We start from the raw sequence: 19,351 nt of genomic DNA on the forward strand, positions 1-19,351 counted from the left end.
CTCTTACAATTAGAAGTGGTGTATGGTGTCTGGTGTTGCAAGCGTAAAGGTGTAAGTAGGATATGGTTGTATGAAACAGAGCGTAACTCAACTTGTTGTACTCTTTTCGGTGGGGATTTCACACATGGATGCAAATATATATGATGGATGATAACCATGAGTATAAAAATGAATCGAGATTATACTTGAAGAACCACCTGGTTAAAACATAACATTGTCGAGATTTATGCTGCAGTTCTTTTTATGTTTTGATTGTTTCGCTAAAAATATCTATGACATTGAGTTTAAACATTATCTATTATATGACTGTAGTGCATGTAAGTAGAAGTGCATTCAAAACTATACATGCAGCCACACACATCCACACCCACATCCACATGCACCACACACACACACACTTGTGGACATGTATATCATCGTAATATTTGTGTGTGTGTGTGTGTGTGTGTGCACAGTCACTTGTAGTCAAGCCAATCACCTCACAAATGACGTAAACATTCAAAATCAATCTTTCACCCCAGCAAAAAACATTCAAGGAAAAGCCAGTTCGGTTTATTCCATCCTGCTTTAATGCTGCCACAGGTGTACAGAACAGACCAGGATTTTCCGTCAAAATGACCCAAATATATGTCCTTCAGCCATTGACACCCTTATAAAAAACACAAAATATTCAACCGGTGTTAGAGTTATTTTGTTTTCAAAAAACATCTAGGAAGATATCTTTGGAACTAAATCTCTTATTTGGCAGTCGCTTTTCTTTTCTTTCTTTTTTTTTGTACAGTTACACATAACTTGATTAAGCCTTCGCATATCAGACACGCATCCAACCGTTTTCGATCTCGTACCACTCTGAGGGGAAGTTTTGATTTGTAACCAAAGAAAAGTGATACATTCATGTTAGCAAAATCTGCAGAGATACAGAACCAGTATACCCTTAGTTCCAATGTTTACAATGTGATAGAATCACCATCGTCGGTAACTAGGCGCCCATCAACTCTAAAATCCACATCCTTTATCTCCATCTCGATCGGTATATTCACCCTTTCCTACAGCCTTTTCTTCACAACAAATTAATAGAAATAAGTAGTGTCAATTGTTGTTTATAATCAGTAAGTCACTACACTGTATGAATGTGCATAGGTAGTCGTCTTCACACAAGAGTTGTGATGCTCCAATCTGAAATGTTCAGTATTCGCCATGACCACTTCATATAGAGTCATGACCCGGAAGTAAATGCACCATATCTTTCCAACATCAATTTCAGCCTAGTGCCAGACGAGATGGTGACATGTACACTGATATTAATGAAATAAAAAGACTTCTTGATACGAACATGTTATGGCGTAAGGCCTCAAATGATATCACAGTGAAGCTATTTTTTAGGTCAATAACTATCACCACTAGTTTACTACTAGAATAGGCTACTGCCGCGTCATTTTCATCGCTATATATTATGATTCCGTATCAAATTGTTGGGAGCATGAATCGTCCATTTTAATAATGGTGGTTATTATGGCTATGTAAAGATGTATCGTGGACAACGACATGGGTAAGACATCAGATTTGTTTGCATTCCAAAATTTTGATAACTTTGCTTCTTTACATGCTTTACATGAAAATCTTGGAAATCCACTCCCTAAAATGGTGAAAGTGACATTGTCACTTTATGATGTACAAAACGATATTGTCCACTTTAAGATAATCAACAATCATATAGTAAAATGTACAAGATATTGATCAACTGTCGAGCGCTCTATGTATAATCAAAGCTACACTCATTTTCTTTCGTTAATTCTCCGGTGCATTAAAGTGACTATAAAGTCATGTCTTTTTCATATTTTGACACTTTACACATCATGATAAATGCTGTCATAATTTACAGTTTACGTCTAGAAGTCAAATCAATGGACGGGTTCATGACAAAGTCAAATGAAATGCAAACATTTTGTGTTATTAGATGAATCTTTTATATTGACAAGTTTTCCTTGCCGCATACGCACTCAAACGTAACATTATTAAGGCACAAAGTTTATAAGGCCGCCATTGTACTTTCCTAGAAGACTCTGAGTGTCGTTTTAAAACATGAATCTATGTAAGAACAGAATCTAAGAAAGTAAAGAAACATCTGTGCAAATCAACTCTTCTTCATCGATAGAAATAATGATGCTGTCAACACTTACTAATATTCTAGTTAATTATGTCATAGATCTTGACAATGAGATTTATGTATTGAATGGATACATCACAAATTGTTAAAATAAAATTTGATTTGTAAACCCGCTTTGGTATAATGTCGCTCAATTGTTTTCCAGTGACCATTCGTTTACAGTTAAAAATTGAATTGTACATACATGCCACAGCAAAATACAAGTAAACAAAAAGAAACTATTGCTTAAATCTTCACGCAATTCATCTGTTTCCCTGCTTTAACATCGGTACTGTATCAACTACTATTTGTAACCTGTTAAAATGAACCGATATGTATAAGGACACAATTTTAGTACATTTTGTCTACCGGAGTCTGTTCATTCAAACATCATCTTTTTATGATAGTAAGATCGAACCTGAACCTACTCACCGGTTAGAACTATTCAGTGACTGAAAGCTTTTCACATGTATTTTGAAGACATTTTCCCCAGATATTATATGTACAAAATGTATAGATGAACGGAGTGTATATTCCACATAACTTAATGATTTGCTTAACATCAAAATGAAGCTGGGTGAGATATTGGAAATTGGATGATAAATACTGCGCGATAGGATTTAAGTATAGATATTATTGATAAGTTGAACAAAGACCTAATTACGACATGTACACCAACCGATCTTTTTTTAAGGAGATGAACAACGCTCTTGATGAGAGCAAATTTGCTTTGAAAAAAAAAATCCAACAAATCACAAAACAATGCTAATTCCTAAAGAATAATTAATTTTCCCTACATAATCTTCCTTTGTTTTTCGTTTTGAACAATCATCAATGTTCCTTTGATTGGAGAACCACATGAATATCATTACGCCTTCCAAACGTATATCGCCTCTATCACGCATAAAGTAATTCCCAATATTGTTATTAATCACAATCTATATTAACCCCTTGTCTCTTATACGTAGTTCTATTTCGGTTCGTGACACTTCTTTTAGGTCCCTTGCGAGAATTGTCTTTTTTACGCCAGTAAATAAAGTCAATCAAAAGCAGTGCTCTTCGTTGTTTAATACTACGTTGAGGGAATTTAAATTAGCAACCAACACAAATCGAAACTAAGTGTTTTCAACGTCAAACATATTATGTGTACTACACAATAGACACAAACAGCTGGTGAGCATATCTACTTTCTGAACACCATCGTGACCTGTTGACTTAGAAGAGCGAGTTGGCGGAAGACCTCAACGAACTACCGACCACGAGGTGGGGCTGTACGGAGACAGCAAGTCCCCCCTCGTTTCCTATTTACCGAACAGGTCTTCGTTCTGTTGGGTATTCTGCCAAAGCAGCTCTTTGACGTCGACGTCTGACAATGGTTTGACTGATGGGATGATGTGTAGGCTGAAAGTTGTGCAGCATTCGCCCCTCTTATTTCTGGCCTTGAATACGTACAGACCCTCGTCATCCGGCCGCGTCACCAGGATCTGGCAGTGGCAGTCGCACTTGTCGGTCCACACTTTGAAACGCCCACCATCAACAATGTCCTCATCGTCAAGTATCCAATGTACTGCAGATGGAGGAAATGCAGAAAAGAGTCTCAAACTGTGATGGTTGACGTTCTTCATCAAAAAGGTTTGTTAATTCGAAAGTGAAATAAGGCATGTTATTTCAAATGTTTGCTATTGGGAAAAAACAAATTACGTTTACCTAGATGTTTGTACTTAGAAAAAGAAATAGGGTTCGTCAATCCGATCCTTTCTTGCGTTATTCGATGATTCGTTTGTCCGAAAATTTAATTTAAACAAAGTATATAATTCCGAAGGCTCAAATAAATTCCTTTCATTCTAAAAATCATAAAAAAGTGCGCAGTCACGAACCTTTGGAATCAGCAACCATATTTCAGATTGACGAATCTTCGGAATAAAGAACAAATCACTGGTAGTATCCAATACAACAATATACGGTTGGCCTCATTTACGAGGCCTCTGTGTGTAGAAAGCAACCATCATAGACATCTCGATAATCAATTCGAAGCCGTGATCTGAAGTTTAGGATTACAAATCGATGTGGATTGAATTATGAAGTTAACATAACCTTAAACATTAAGATGCTAATATCAAATGTCCAAAAAGTAATCGTTATGTAACCGCTATCCCTATAATTGCAGGGGCAATTTTATGAATATTTGTCCTTGTAAAGTGAATCAATGTAGAAGGCTGTAAAATGTCTTTGAGGACTGCAACCTGTTACGAACTGACTGAAAATCTTGAACATCTTGATCAGGGCTTCCAACTCTCACTCAGTTCACCAAACCTTAAAGGGGATGGCTAGTAACTTATCAGTGGGAATCAGTGGGAATGCTGGGGGATGATTGTTCCAATTCTTGTGGGATTCATGTAAGAGTACATTATATAGTTATTGTTGTGTGAAAATTATTTGCTTCAGAACAATCTCATATTCTAGTAATGCACAGTTTAATGTCCCATCACTGTACAGGCATGCTAATCTGGAAACATTAAACTGCACATTACTTGAATATGTGTATGAGACCATTCTGAAGCAAATAATTTTCACACAATAGATATATAATGTACTCTTTGAATCCCACACGGATTGGAACAATCATCCCCTAGCATTCCCACTGATTCCCACTGATCAGTTACTAGCCATCCCCTTTAACTGTCTCACTCTGATGAAGGCATTCTCACGTTGAACTTCAAAAAATAGGAGTAACACAAGAAATGCCCCCCCCCCCATCCCTGATAATCCGAACTTTCAAACTTCCAAGATTTTCCAACGGGCAAGGTCTATCCATGTACATGGGGGCGCTGTGGCATAGTGGATGAAACTCCCGACTACCGATCGGAGGACCCGAGTTCGAGTCCCGCCCAGTGTTTACGTCCTTGTACAAGATGCTTTTACCCACCATGTCCCTCTCCACCCAGGTGTATAAATGGGTACCTGGCAAGGCTATGGTAGTAATAATGGCGGGGCCCTCTGGTAGAGCAGTGGTAATACTGAAGAGGTTACCCTGGGTAAATAAGACCTTATTATTATTATTATTATTATTATTATTATTATTATTATTATCATTATTATTATTATTATTTGTTGAAATCTTTACCGAATTACGCACCAGAGTGCACCATCTAAATGTAAAATTGTCAAAGCTCCCTCCGGTTGAATAAGGGAAGGGGGCGGGGGTACACACTCCCCTTCCACTTCATCGCCCCCCCCCCCCCCCCCCCCCGCACACACCATCACCACTACCAGCACCGTCGCTTTGATCGATCGGGTTTGGTCACTAGCTCCCTCACAGTGCCTCACTTCAAACTCTAACTTAAAGGTATCGTTTACCATTGGGAGCAGTGATTTAAGAAATGTTCGAGTTATCACATTTGAAGCATATGCATTGGTCAGTTGTATCACAAAACAACTTCAAATATAAAAAAAAAATTGCAAGAAAACCTAAAATATAAGGAGATATCACTATTTTTCTCTGTAAGCAAAGCTGCACGGTTTTTTCTATAGAGAGACAATTTTATTATAACTATTGTTTACATTTTGTTTATTCAGCAGTACTTAACATTGATTATGCTGATTCAAATTTGTACATTGGCCGTTTCTATCCGTAACACACATTTTGGAACTATTTTGAAGCACTAAAGCTGGGTTTTTGTTTCATCTGCAAATGGTTAATTATGTAGGCATTAAATGATGGTTGTAATAAAACGAACTGCACTTTCTTCTTCCACTTGAAACTCTTCTTCTCATGTCTATACTTACCTGAGTCGGGTTCTTCTGTAAGTCGACAAAAAAGATTGACCCTCTTGCCTTCGTCTATCGACCTCGTCTGCTGTCGGACCTCGATCTTGGGCCCCTTGTAGCTAGGTTTGTTTCCAGCTGGCGGGAAGACAACCGAAACGGACAGACAAAACGAACACACAGACAGACACGCGGAAACGGAACATCCGAACAGACATATGGGATGGACGTATACGATTGATGGAAAATGGGATGGGATGGAGAGAGAGAGGGGAGTGGGAGGAGAAAGAGAAAATGGAAATGTTGCATGGATGTAAATGCATGACCAATATGTGATAATGCTTTGGATTGCAATGACATGAAATTGCATTCCGATAGCCAATGGCAGAAATAAAATGGTGTATGCATGGGAAAACATTAGAAACGTTCAGTTCAATATACTTCTTGTCTCGATTGACCACAATTAAGAAAGTAAGAAATTAAAGATAAAACCTATAGATTGGGGAAAAAAACTTTCACACTCTTTCCACTATTGATGTGGCTCAGGAGGAGCCTTTCATCAAATAAAATTGGTGTAAAATCAAAATAAGATTTAGGTAGAACAAAAAAAAATCTCCCTTAAATCGCTGAATTGGACCCTAATTATGTTTTCATTTAATGCTATTGTGCTTGGCCCTTGGAATTGAATTAATCAGCTGCACAATGCAGTCACTCCTGCCGTTTCGAATGCAAAGTTGTTTTCAAGCTTATGAATAGTTATCAAAACGATGTAGCTTTTGTTGCACAGAGGAAAGAGAAAGTCTACTTTTGTGCTTTGAAATTATCAATACTTCAGTAATATCCTGCGATTGATTTGCAGGTACAGTTCTCTTCTGTCGTAAAATAATCTTGATGCTGCAGTTTAAAATCTACTATAAGAGTGACAACGGAAACCGTAAGCCTGAAAGGAGACCATATGGGCTTTGTGCTTGTAGTGGGTTGGTCCCGTTCATAGGTATTGTCGTTAAATCAATTCTGTCATCTTGCCTTGGACCATCCAACAGACAAATTAAATATTGTAATCACATATCCCTATAAGACAATATTTACAAGCATCAAACATCATAACGAAAGGGGGTGAAATACACATTGTACTCGATAAAGATATAGATAGTCTACCTCACATAATGAAATGTTATACCTATTGCGCTTACTTCTGTTCAGTCACTATTAAGCTCGGTGATGTTCGTTATTCCAAATATTCGTTAATCCGAAAATGAAATATATTTGTTTTTTCGAAGGTTCATTATTCCGAAATACACAAATTCCGTATATATGGATGTTCGTTGTAATCCGACAATGAAATAAGGGTTCGTTAGTCCAACAATGAGCATTGTGTTTGTGGCGTTATTTTGAAGGTTCGTGAATTCAAAGATATGAAATGAGATTCGTTATTCTAAGATTCGCTAATCCCAAAATGAAATGAGGTTCGTTATAATAAAGGTTCATTTATTCGAAAATGAAATGAGGTTCGTTATTCCGAAAGTTAGTTAATCCGAAAATGAAGTAAGGTTCGTTATAGGAAAACGAAGAGAAGGTGCGACTGACGAACCTTTGGAATTACGAACCTCATTTCTTTTTCGGAATAACGAACCTTATCTCGTTTTCGGATTAACAAACCTTCGAAATAAGGAACCTTTGGTCATTTTCGGATTAACGAACCTTCAGAATTACGAACTGTAACCATTAGGATAAGGTAACGGGCCATCATTTATCGAGCTGTACTACATCTGTTGGCACAGATAACAAGTACCGGCAATGTTTGCGTTTTATATGCTGAGTTAAAAAAAAACATAGAATTGAAAGACTTTCTACTCGATCTTGTTGATTTTTTTTTTATTATAGGTAAAAAAGCTATTATTTTATGGCCACTTTATTTTCAAAACCTTAAGCAAAAGTGTTTTTCTATTTAAAATTTAAAAAATGAGCAACTTCTAAATGCCACCACTAGGACAAATTGTGAAGAATTTCGATGGTAAATGCAGTCCAGCATGTAGTTAATGCTACTTATCTTACACGAATATATCAATTCAAAATTCCTTAGTGGCATTATGTTTAATAGAAAGGCCAAGGGTCTCAAATCTTGAAATATTCTAAGATGGTGAATTTTGGAAAGTAGGTAGTTATAAAATCAAGTCTTGATAAATGTCTTTCCTTTTGGGTGAGTCAGCAAATCACAGACTCACAGCTCTCTCTCTCTCTCTCTCTCTCTCTCTCTCTTTTTCTCTCTCTCTCACACACACAAACACACACACATACACACACACACACACACACACACACACACACAGAGTCTTGATAGGTAGTCTATAGGACATACTATGTCTGTGTAATTTCGTTCGTAGTTCTTAATTTTGTTTTGTTTATTATGTTCGTTACCTACGCTTTGTATTTGTTCTGTATAACTCTTATTCTTTCCTGAGAGGTCCACAGTTTACAAGCCACGATTTTATTTTAGTAATCCCTCAATGTCAATTGTAACTATCAACTTGTTCTACTTGTTCTACTTGCTCTATCTATTTGTTTTGAATCGAGCGATGACTCAGAAGTACTCAAAATACTCATGGGTGGTTCTTGATATTTTCAACACGAAAAATAATTGATTTTATGGAAAAATGGTTAATTTTATCCGAATTGATATTCATGAATTACGTTAATAACGTGCTAATTTACTCGGTCAAGATAAGTCCAGTCAAAAGAAATTCTTTGAAAAATATAGGATTTCCTATATGAGTTAAATCACTAAATTAATAGAAGTTTAAATGACTTTAATGTTCATTATCATTCTAAAGTGTGACGTATTTTCTTTGAGAAGGGAATATATTGAAAGTCTGAGCAGGGATGTGTGAGCTAGGATTTAAGGCTAAAATGAAGTGTGGATATAAGGGGAGAGAGTTTTGTTTCATTTGAAAATTACGAAAAATGAGGTAAATCACTGACGGACAGAATATTAGATTTTTTTTTTTTTTTACATTCCACAGAGTTGGCAGCATAGTCTTAATATTACTCTCTAAACTCTCGCTATTCTCAACTTTACTTATGTGTCCGATATTTGTCCTAACTTTTCACGGATTCGCTTCTTTACTTTTCCTGTTTTCACATTGAACAACATTTATACAATCCATAAGAATGGAATTTTCTTTTAATTTATGTGTAGATATGAATTGTAAAAGTAGGAGTAGTGTTGCTCGCCACAAATCGATAACGTTGACACAATACAACACTGATAACTAACATCACTAATGTAAAGTGAAGCACTGTAAGATATTACACTATATATTACGTGGATTATAGATTGCAAAAAAAAACAGCAACAACGAAGAAAGGAATTAAACTTCAATGTACGAACCAAATACAAAGTTTTGAGGCAACGCCTTCAGCTCGTTGTTTTATTTTTGCATATGTCTTTGCAACCGATTATACTCTATGCTGAAAATATTATCAAAATTAACACTTTTATTATATTCTAACTTTCTGTCCGGTTTGAAAGAAACTTTCGATGTTCGATTTGTTAGATTACCGTGTACCTAGAGTTGGCTCAGAAAATTTTCACTTTTAAAGAGAATATACGTGTTTCTAGACTCCCTACCCGATCTTCAAAATCGTCTCCCCCTTTTTACCCTCTTCTCATCACCTTGTCACGTAGTTCTATTCCATCATTGTCATAACAGCTTAACGCCTTGTTGCCATTTTGTGAGTTCAAGAAGGCACGCGTTGAAAAGGTAGGAGCATAATGATACGGCTCAATATCAAGTGTCATGTAATGGTATTTTACAACTTGGCCTATTGTACGGGTATACATGAACGCGTCCTGTAATTGATTGGCTCGGCTGCAGCAACAGGCTCTGTAATGCTACTTTAGCTTTATCAACTGTCATGTTTGTAAGGCCACGGACAGGTGACCCGACCCGACTACAGTACAGTATCAAATAGCGGATGAGATCAACTGCTGCGGAATGACAAAAGACTATCAAATAATTTGTATGGGACTAAATCTGACTATTTGAAATGAAAATTAATTTAGAAAAGAGAAGACCATTTGAACGTAAATCAGGGAGAATTACAGAAATTCATATAACTGCAGAATCTAACAAGGACAAACATTATGAAGACAATTACTGCATGGACGTTATTGAAGGAGAATTCGGAACGATTTTTATAATTTCATATCTTCGTAACATAAATCGACAGCTCTGTGTATACTATACTTGTTGAATTTATTGTGTTCCTTGAGCAGAGAAACCAATACTTTGAAAAATCTCACACAAATTACACTGAACAATGATGATAACATAGAAACCTCACATATTTCAGAGATGTAGCAGTGCATTTCTATTACGATACAGCTTGCTTAACAAGTTCACCTATGTAGAATCTATGCATGCCTTCTTCTTTTTTTTTCTGCTCCTTTGAGCCTCAACTCATACATTCTTATGGTGAGGCTGCCATGTCATCATTCTTGTTCATTGCAATTTGTTATAAAATTTGAAAACATTCTTATTCCTCATCCCAATCTCAATGTACACAGTAACTAATTTATAGTTGTTCAAATGTAAAAGTCTAAAAATCATGCGGAGGTCCCATTTAATGTAGCAATGATGGCACCCTGTAAGCACTGCACGTGACTGCGACGTCAGATGCATAACTTATTTAACTTGTTTAACAGACGAAATATTACCCTGATATTTTTCACGTGTAAGAAGACTTTTCTGCATGAATATGCTCGCAATATATACCGGATTTCTTCTTGCGATTTAATGAAAAGAAAATTCGTTGTCTATTATTTCACCTACAAATACTCTCTCTCTATGTGTGTGTGTGTGTGTGTGTGTGTGTGTGTGTACGTAAACATATAATTATATATCATTATTGTTATATAATAATAATGATAATAATAATAATAATAATAATTATTATTATTATTATTATTGTATTGTTATTATTATCATTATTATCATCATCATTATTATCATTATTATTATTGATATACACGTCAAAGTTTATGTGTGTTATATTACAAACAGAATTAGATTTTATTTTCTGTTTCCATCTTTGCTTGCGACTATTCAGTTTTGTCTTATAAAAACTAGAACACCATGATAAAAAGGTAACCTTGTTTCTAGGACTTTATAGAATAACGTCATTGCGGCAACCTTGATTCTCCTATTTGTCCCTGGGGTATCATCTACTATGAAATAAGACAGGTAAGGCGCTGTAACTTTTGAGTGTCTGCACATGAGTTGGCACACATGTGTATAGGTTATCAATTAAACGGCACCACAGCGAAAGAAGTATGAAAGGCAGGCCTGCGATCCAGCCGTGATTGACGTTCCCCTTTATCTTGTCGATGAATTGTTGGCAAGGCGTCGAGCCTTGTGCAAGACCTTTCGAAACATTTGTAAGATACAGCATATGATACATATAAGGTATATAGATATGTAAGATAGTATAGATATGTCATATACGAATCCTTTTTCACTATTGTGTTCGTTTACCAGTTTACTTTTCCCTCGAAGCAAAAATAGCTTTGACTGAAATGGTTAAACGATAGTGTGAGTGAGTAGGATTGGTAGTTAGAACTTTTTTTCGTTTCTTCCATCTTTGTCGTAAAACGTGTTTGAAGTCTATGTACAATCTGTTCAGTCAAGATGCTGTTATTTTTCATTTCTTCTGTGAATAATGACAAAACTCACGCTCTATCTGTAGTGGTAGTAGTAGTAGTAGTAGTAGTGGTAGTAGTAGTAGTAGTAGTAGTAGTAGTAATAATAATAGTAATAGTAATTATAATAGTAATAATAATTATAATAGTAATAATAACAATTATGATAATAATAACAACAATAATAATAGTAATAGCGCTTGATCCAGAGCAAAAGGCAGCGCTCTAAAAATATTAACAATTATTATTATTTCCTATCGTGTTGATGAGATTATTATTGAGAGTGTTATTGGAGGAGAACTTACATTCGGGGGATGATCTGGACAGCTTAACATCATATTATATTAATAGAATACTCTTTTGCAACGCAAAGGAATAGTCCAATTGAATAGTGTGTTCAAATAAACCTAAGAGCAGAGTACTCTAAATATTCTCTGGTAGCGTTTCACCCATGCTTCTATTCCTTTTATCGTAAAACAGGAGTGCAGAAAAGGTGAGACCGTGAGAAGTACTGTACATCGTGGGACGCAGAAAGAAGGGAGCAAAAGTTAAAAACAAAAAATGTGCAGTTACATAGAGATAATGTTTGATTAAGAGCAGAGAATGTCAATGTATGATTAAAGAGACTGGTGTGATAGTGTGAACGTCGAGACTAAGAAGAAAAAAGTAGCATAAGACATTTTTGAAATGAGAAGATATCACGTGACTGTAGAAGAGATAACCTTAATGACAATGAACGTCAGATAAAAGAACGGCAAAGAGATGTTCAGTATTTTATCAAAGGAGAGAAGAGGTAAATGCACTGTTTGTGTCTGCACACAGGTGAGGCATATCAATGACAGCTTGTAGATACCTTGATGAGCGAACGAGACTGGTGTGATAGTGTGAACGCCAAGATTTAAAAGAGAAGTAATAGCAATAGCGTGAACAAAAATAGAAGTTTTTGACATGAGGAGATATCACGTCGCTGTAGAAAAGATAAATGAGAATGAGCATGAGATTAAAGAGGAATGATGTTTGATCAAAGTATAGGGAAGAGGTAAATGCACTGTTTGTGTCTGCATAGGTGATAATGATGATATATCAAATGTCAGTTTGTAGATATCCTTGATGAGCGGTAAATGGCATAACGTAATGGGAATGGGGTGATAAGCAGTCAAAATGACAATTTGATAAGGACTTTGGCATCGGAAGGCATCATGAAGTTTTAGATTGATACACAGGCTTACTTTGGAATAACAGACTTTATAGAATAATGGTTTATGTGCACAATGCCATGCATGCCCACGTGATTTGAAGGCGCCAAATGTTTGGAATGTGCTTTGTTTAACAACTTTCTTTTTTCTGAGGAATACTGCCATTCCAACTGCGGAGTTGATTGATAACTATTCATGACACTCTCTTCGGTTTAAAAGACAAATTAATAATGAAAATTCATCTTCTTCAGCCATGGAGACACTCTGTTTGGGCTGAGAAGTAGACGTTTTCGGTCAAACACTTATGATACCAAGTACGCCCATAGCAGTATCACGTGAACATTTTTGTCTTTCTGTTTTGCAGGTGGAGAGGCTTTCTCATAATAAAGTGAACATTATGCAAGTTATAGGGTTTTTTTTTTTTTTTTGGTAAATCAAAATGAATCGACATCCAATGTGGACATGTGATCAGAACAGCATTTACTTGCATTATGTAGTGAATTGAATGAATATAAAATGAGCAACGAGCGAGTGGAATAAAATGGTTCAAGATATCTGAAGTGAGGTAAAATGCAAAACAACATTTGCCTGCAGGCAGCAGTATATCATAACATGGAACGATTACGTCAAGGTTGATTATGATCGCTTGACCACGTGACTTTTTACTGACAATGGGATAAACACACATTATCCAACTGTGTGGGGTGTTTTTTTTTAAAGAAAGGTTAACTGGCAGAATGATTACATCTTACAAACATCCTCCTTTGTGTATATTTCTTGTATTTCAGCCACGTACGGACAGTCTTGTTCTTTCTTCCCTTCTTCTTATTTTCTTTTCTGCCTCTTACAGACAGGTTTAGGATGAACGTAATCCAATGATTTTAGCTGACTACATTTTACTTTTTTTTTCAATGGATATTTGATAAAGCACTTACCTGACATGCTTTTATTCCTGTATATTTGATGTAATCCAGAAATGTCCTCGTCTAGGATTGGCTGAGATAATCTGTTGCTTCGGCAGGTTCAGAGGAAGAGCTGTCATTGGAAAACGATATGAGAAAAAGCTAGACATAATTGTCAGCACAAAATTTGGCATTCTGGAATGTATACGTAACATTACTACATGTATACACTCTTCAATATAATACATTGCATTTCTTAATTTCTTTCTCTCTCTCTCTCTCTCTACACACACACACGCACTTTGATGCAATTTACTTCAAGGTAACAAACGTACACATAACACACACACACAATCTGCAAATCTGATAATACCATATACATAATGGAATTAATGTACACATTTATTTTCTTGCTTGGAATCATGTACATTGTAATCTGTATATTGATTTTTTTTCTGAGATAGTACTGAAAAGAGTTTTGATTTATATATGAAATACTAAATTGAAGAAAGTTATTCAAACAAACAAACTCTCTCTCTCTCTCTCTCTCTCTCTCTCTCTCTAGCATTTAATTCACTTTATAGCCAGGGTTCAACTTAGCTGTGGCTTAGACTGGCTGTGAGTGTGTAATGCACTATGCAACCCATTTCTGATATCCCTTAAAATTGAGCTTTTTAAGGAAACTGTAGGACCTTCAAAGGAGGAATGCACTTTTAAGAGCACACGCAATGTCTATAAATCAGATACTCCACGACTATACCCTGTCCTGACTGGTGACGCCAGTAGGTCAGCAGATTATAAACATGTCCATCAGACCCTGGGCCATACAGCAATGACAAGCCTGCGAGGTAGCCTGCGGATTAGCCTATGTTCAAGACTTGGGCAATAATTGTGACAGTCCAGTAAGCCAGTTTATAGAAAGCTCATCTGCACATGGGTACTCTCTAAAAAAATCGAGTGAAAATATCCACTCTTAAAGGAGTGAATACAAAAAAGAGTGAATTTCGAGTGAATTTCGAATGAATTTTGAGTGAAAATGTACATTTTCACTCGTTTTGGAGTGACCTCAGGGATCGCTCCAAAATCTTCGAGTGATCCAAAATGAGTGAAAATGAACATTTTCACTCAAAATTCACTCCAATTTCACTCTAAATTCACTCTTTTTTTGTATTCACTCCTTTAAGAGTGAATATTTTCACTCGATTTTTTTAGAGAGTACAGATGACCCTTCATTTTACTCAGTTCACTCGACTAAAAGCGATACAATGCATCAGTTTGCAAAACATCAATTCATGGAACTCGTGTTCAAACACAGAATGAACCTGCGTAGATCAAGACAGTGACCAGAATGGTTCTTCAATCAACACTTTGGGAAGTATTAATTTCATTGTGTTGTATTGAATGCATGACCAATCTTCTTTTTTTTCTGTTAACATTGCCAAATACCAGGCTTGCTGTCAGGTGGATGTACTGGCAGGCACCATTAATAAGGATTATATGAATAATCATCGCATCACAGATGCTTATCTCAGTGAATTTAAAAACCAACCTGACTCTCAATACGCTACAAATTACCTTTTTCTGTTCATGCGCAAACTGGAACCCCAAACTGGCTTATTAACTTATTACGAATCATCAATCAACGTGAAGCGTTTAGCCCAAAGTCCAAAGCATAATTGTATGATCGAACTATGAAATAAAGCTTTTAAAATCGATGTGAAAGTGAATGTCATCATTCATTAACCCTTTAGAATTTACAGGAGACGCAGAAAGAGCCAGGGCAGAGAGAGATAACATTGGAATGATAACATTATGCAACATGGAGGTGATTACTGATTATAGGATAGGCGGAGACACAAACAAACACACACAGGGGTATAACTTAATGTCCGATCACTGCAATCATAAGTCACAGTCACGACTACTCTTTTTTCAAGACTTAGAGGCCATTTTTTTTTGCACTTTAAACGACCTATGACAATTACCATATCTAACATTAATTTTGTCAAATAAGGCTTTAGGACTTTCAAAAATCAGTGTGATAAGAAGGGATAAGAAAAAGAGAGAAACCTTTGGTTCAGCAGGAAAAACGAATGTGTAGACATGTGCAATGTCCAACATGAAAAGAGAAATAACACATAAATAATTCTAGACCAGGAATGGAACAGAGACTACTACAAGTCCTACACGATGTAGTGAAACAGATGATGCCAATAACGGAACAAGGTGCATACAACACGTTGGGTAGTTATGACCAAATATATATAAGAGAACAATAAGCTCTTGGCAAACAAAACATATAATTTTCTTTTATTACTTAAACCAAGTTAGATTATCACAATTAATTTCTATAACATGGTATAATAAAATCAAGTAGGTACTTCGAAAGTAAAAACGCCATGATTGCATTGCAAGTCACAAAGAGCAAAGTAAAAATGAGTGTATTCAGAGAAATGGACTTATATTGAGCTCCTTAATCATGAAACAGAAGGAGGAAAATCGTGTGTTCAGATGTTTGTGTATACATGCCACCATTAGGTATAAGCGGGTAAAGGTATTACTCAAAGCAGGATGCGTTTCAGAAGTACTGCAATTTAGACCTAAATCTCATTATCCTATAAGATATCAAGAGAGCTAGAGTCAACATTATAAAAAAAGTGTTAAAGACTAATTTCGCAGTTTTCATACGATATTAATATTTCATATTGACCTACAAGTTTGTTTTTTCTTCCAGGACATAAACATATTATTTATTTCTTGTTCTACAGTGGTTGAGTTCACGACTTTTTAAATCTATATTGAAATTGAGAAAATTTTAATATCATAAATGATCACCATACTAGTAATTTGAAGTGAAACTTAAAATACAACTTCGGCCTGAATTTTCTTAGAAGCACTCTAATAACGTATCCATTGTTCTGTATAAAGATAAACATCGGCATAGTTCTGATCACCAGTACGCGTTGAAGAATGGGTTTCATTAAGCATTAGCCAATTTAAAGATGTCCTGGAAGTGTGTGGGAATGTGTAAAATGAGGTAAGCATTTATAACCCGAGTGATAACCCTTGCGTACATTCCTATGAACAGTCAAAAAGACAACAATAAAAAAACATTTTTACTGTATAGAAGTGATACTGAAAATGAACAGCAACAGCCTGGCTCTGTAAATGCCAGTTGATAATAGAACAGTCATGGGAATTACATCTGTCGCGTGACAATGTACATTACGTTTGAAAATTCACAAATTCACAATGACGTGGCAGACAGAAAGACTATTGGATTAAACTCTGTATTTTGGAAGTAGCAAGGTCTGGTAAATTCACTGGCTTGCTTGGCCTTGATTGTTGTTGTTAGTTTGTACAATGATACAAAATGATGTAAATGAAAGTCACAGATAGTAGTTTCTGTGATCCTCACAGTTGAGACTCGACAATCGACTAAAACTACACGGAGCCAAGTTCATTAAACTCTGATATAAGAACCAATTGTTGGCATATATTGAACCCTTCAACAATGTTATTTTGTTATTTCATTTAATGATGAACATTTTGCAGACAATTTTCAAATATTTTCCTTCATTTGCTAATATTTATAAAGAAAAAGACATGGATATTTTGACGACATGAGACAGGGACAAGGTGAATGACTCGCAATACAACCTGCGTCACCATTGCAACAGCTACTATAGTATTTCACTGTTTAGTAAGTACAGCGGCTGAAGCAAGTGTCGGTGTAAGCAACACCGGAAATACATTTTGCCATGAACACACAACAGATACTGTAACATGGCATGATAGAGCGGAAATGTTTAACACTCAAAGAATGTGACTAGTCATATGCAAACCATTTGAGATATCACTACCATCCTCTTACCGAGGAAGCTGGGTATTGCCAAAGGTATGTTATTATGTCAAAGATCCTTGGCATTTTATACCCAAGATTTGATATCTATTATCATTCTATACCACCTCCAAACAACCTTCCCCCCCCCCCACACACACACACAGACACACGAGTGAAGTATCGTTGTCAGCATTTTTTTTTCTTATGAGCAGAAATGTACATGATAAGTTCTATGTATTATGTTCTATCTTCATCTAACCACTCTTTCAACCTCGTGAATATATTATGATGAAAAGTATAGCCTCCAAATTCTTACACATAATTATAACATTTAATTTATGTGCATGTGTTTTTAGTGTGTGTGTGTGTGTGTGTGTGTGTGAAAAGGGTAGAAGAAAGCTATAGAGATCGCTGTGAATAAAAGCAATCTTTTGTTTTTAATAGATATTCTTTAAACATGAGTTTAGTGATCTTGCAAATGGAGTTGTATTAAAGATGCTACATTTAATCCCTGAAGTCGATTGTTTGTCGGTTTATTTGTATAAACTAGGCCAGCTTACTTTTCTGCTGTGTCTGATTGATTCGAACAGAGACATGACACACAAGAGAATAAAATATACATATATATATATATATATATATATATATATATTGTTTTGTCACTTTGAATAAAAAATTGTCTCTTACGTACGCAACACTATACATTAAACTGATTTATCTATCAGTGAAATAATTATGAAGGTATAGGCCGATAGATGACGATGGATGCACGAAAATGAAAAGTCTGTGTAGCAAATGTCCACATGATGTACTAGTGGAAAAAGTACGATTGAGCAACAACTTAAACATCCAATTGAAAAAAAAAAAATCTGACATAGCAACCCTATGCTGGACTACTTCGTTACACGACCAGCATGTAGGCATAGTCACGGTGTAGGCACGTATACCTGTCTACTGAAGTCTGCGCGTCTGGCATACCACGAGATATCACTGTACAACTAGGGGTCATTTAACTAAAATTACACTCACAAAACAGAATCATACAACAGAATATCGGTAAACGCTTCAGTGGCTTAAGCCAGATGTGAGGAAAAACCCAGCGACACAAACCAAACAACATGAAAACGATTACCTGCTAGGCTAATTGGAAGCGGTTTATCCGGGCGCACGGCGTGGAATTCTGGCGATGGCGGCGGGTAAGACGAGGATCTCCGTGTATTGAACGGCGTGTGGCGGGTTTAACGCGCCCTGAGCCTGTTGCATAAAAGAGCGCGAGAAAGGGACAGCAAGGGACCGCTCTAATGGAGATGCCATCCAAACTCTAATCGCCCATCCGTCATCCGATCGCAGGGAGAGGTATGCATGGGAGACTGGGGCGACTACCGACGAACTCTGGGCAGCGGATTGCACAAATAAACTGCCCCGCTTTCTCCGCCTGGATTTTAACTAGCGTATACACACACGCATACACAGAGACACATACACACAAAGAAAAAATACAAGAAGCAATAAAGTCGCTTTTGAAGAGTCAATCATTATTTTTATCAGTAAGGTCACAGGGACCAGATGGACATTCATCAGTTGAGCTCTTACATAATTGTCCATTGCAAAGTCCCTTTTAACTGCTAATTCATTTTATTTCAAATCTATAAGACAGAGATGACATTTTACCAACGTTATATCTTTACTTCTTGTTTAAAAAATAGTATTTCAGAGATTATGTCTTATTAATCGTTACTTAACTTTATCTCATACAGCTGTAACGCCTGCATATCTAATTGAATTTGATGTCGGGAATTC

The 19,351-nt window shown here is 36.2% G+C and overlaps 1 protein-coding gene across 1 annotated transcript; it reads right to left on the bottom strand.

Moving 5' to 3' along the window:
• Positions 1-560: 560 nt before the first annotated feature.
• LOC139711630 (fibroblast growth factor receptor 1-like) lies at positions 561-18,874 on the bottom strand. Its single transcript, XM_071623490.1, has 4 exons — positions 18,684-18,874; positions 13,741-13,840; positions 5,933-6,049; positions 561-3,713 (listed from the first exon to the last, which is right to left on the bottom strand). Exons 2-4 carry the CDS (start codon positions 13,745-13,747, stop codon positions 3,448-3,450), a joined length of 390 nt encoding a protein of 129 aa, XP_071479591.1. The 5' UTR covers positions 13,748-13,840; positions 18,684-18,874; the 3' UTR covers positions 561-3,447.
• Between the last annotated feature and the right edge of the window lie 477 nt (positions 18,875-19,351).

The sequence above is a fragment of the Diadema antillarum genome, unplaced genomic scaffold (assembly GCF_040938485.1).
Source record: "Diadema antillarum isolate AM-2024a unplaced genomic scaffold, OU_Dant_1.0 seq00001676_RagTag, whole genome shotgun sequence".
Classification (NCBI taxonomy): domain Eukaryota; kingdom Metazoa; phylum Echinodermata; class Echinoidea; order Diadematoida; family Diadematidae; genus Diadema; species Diadema antillarum.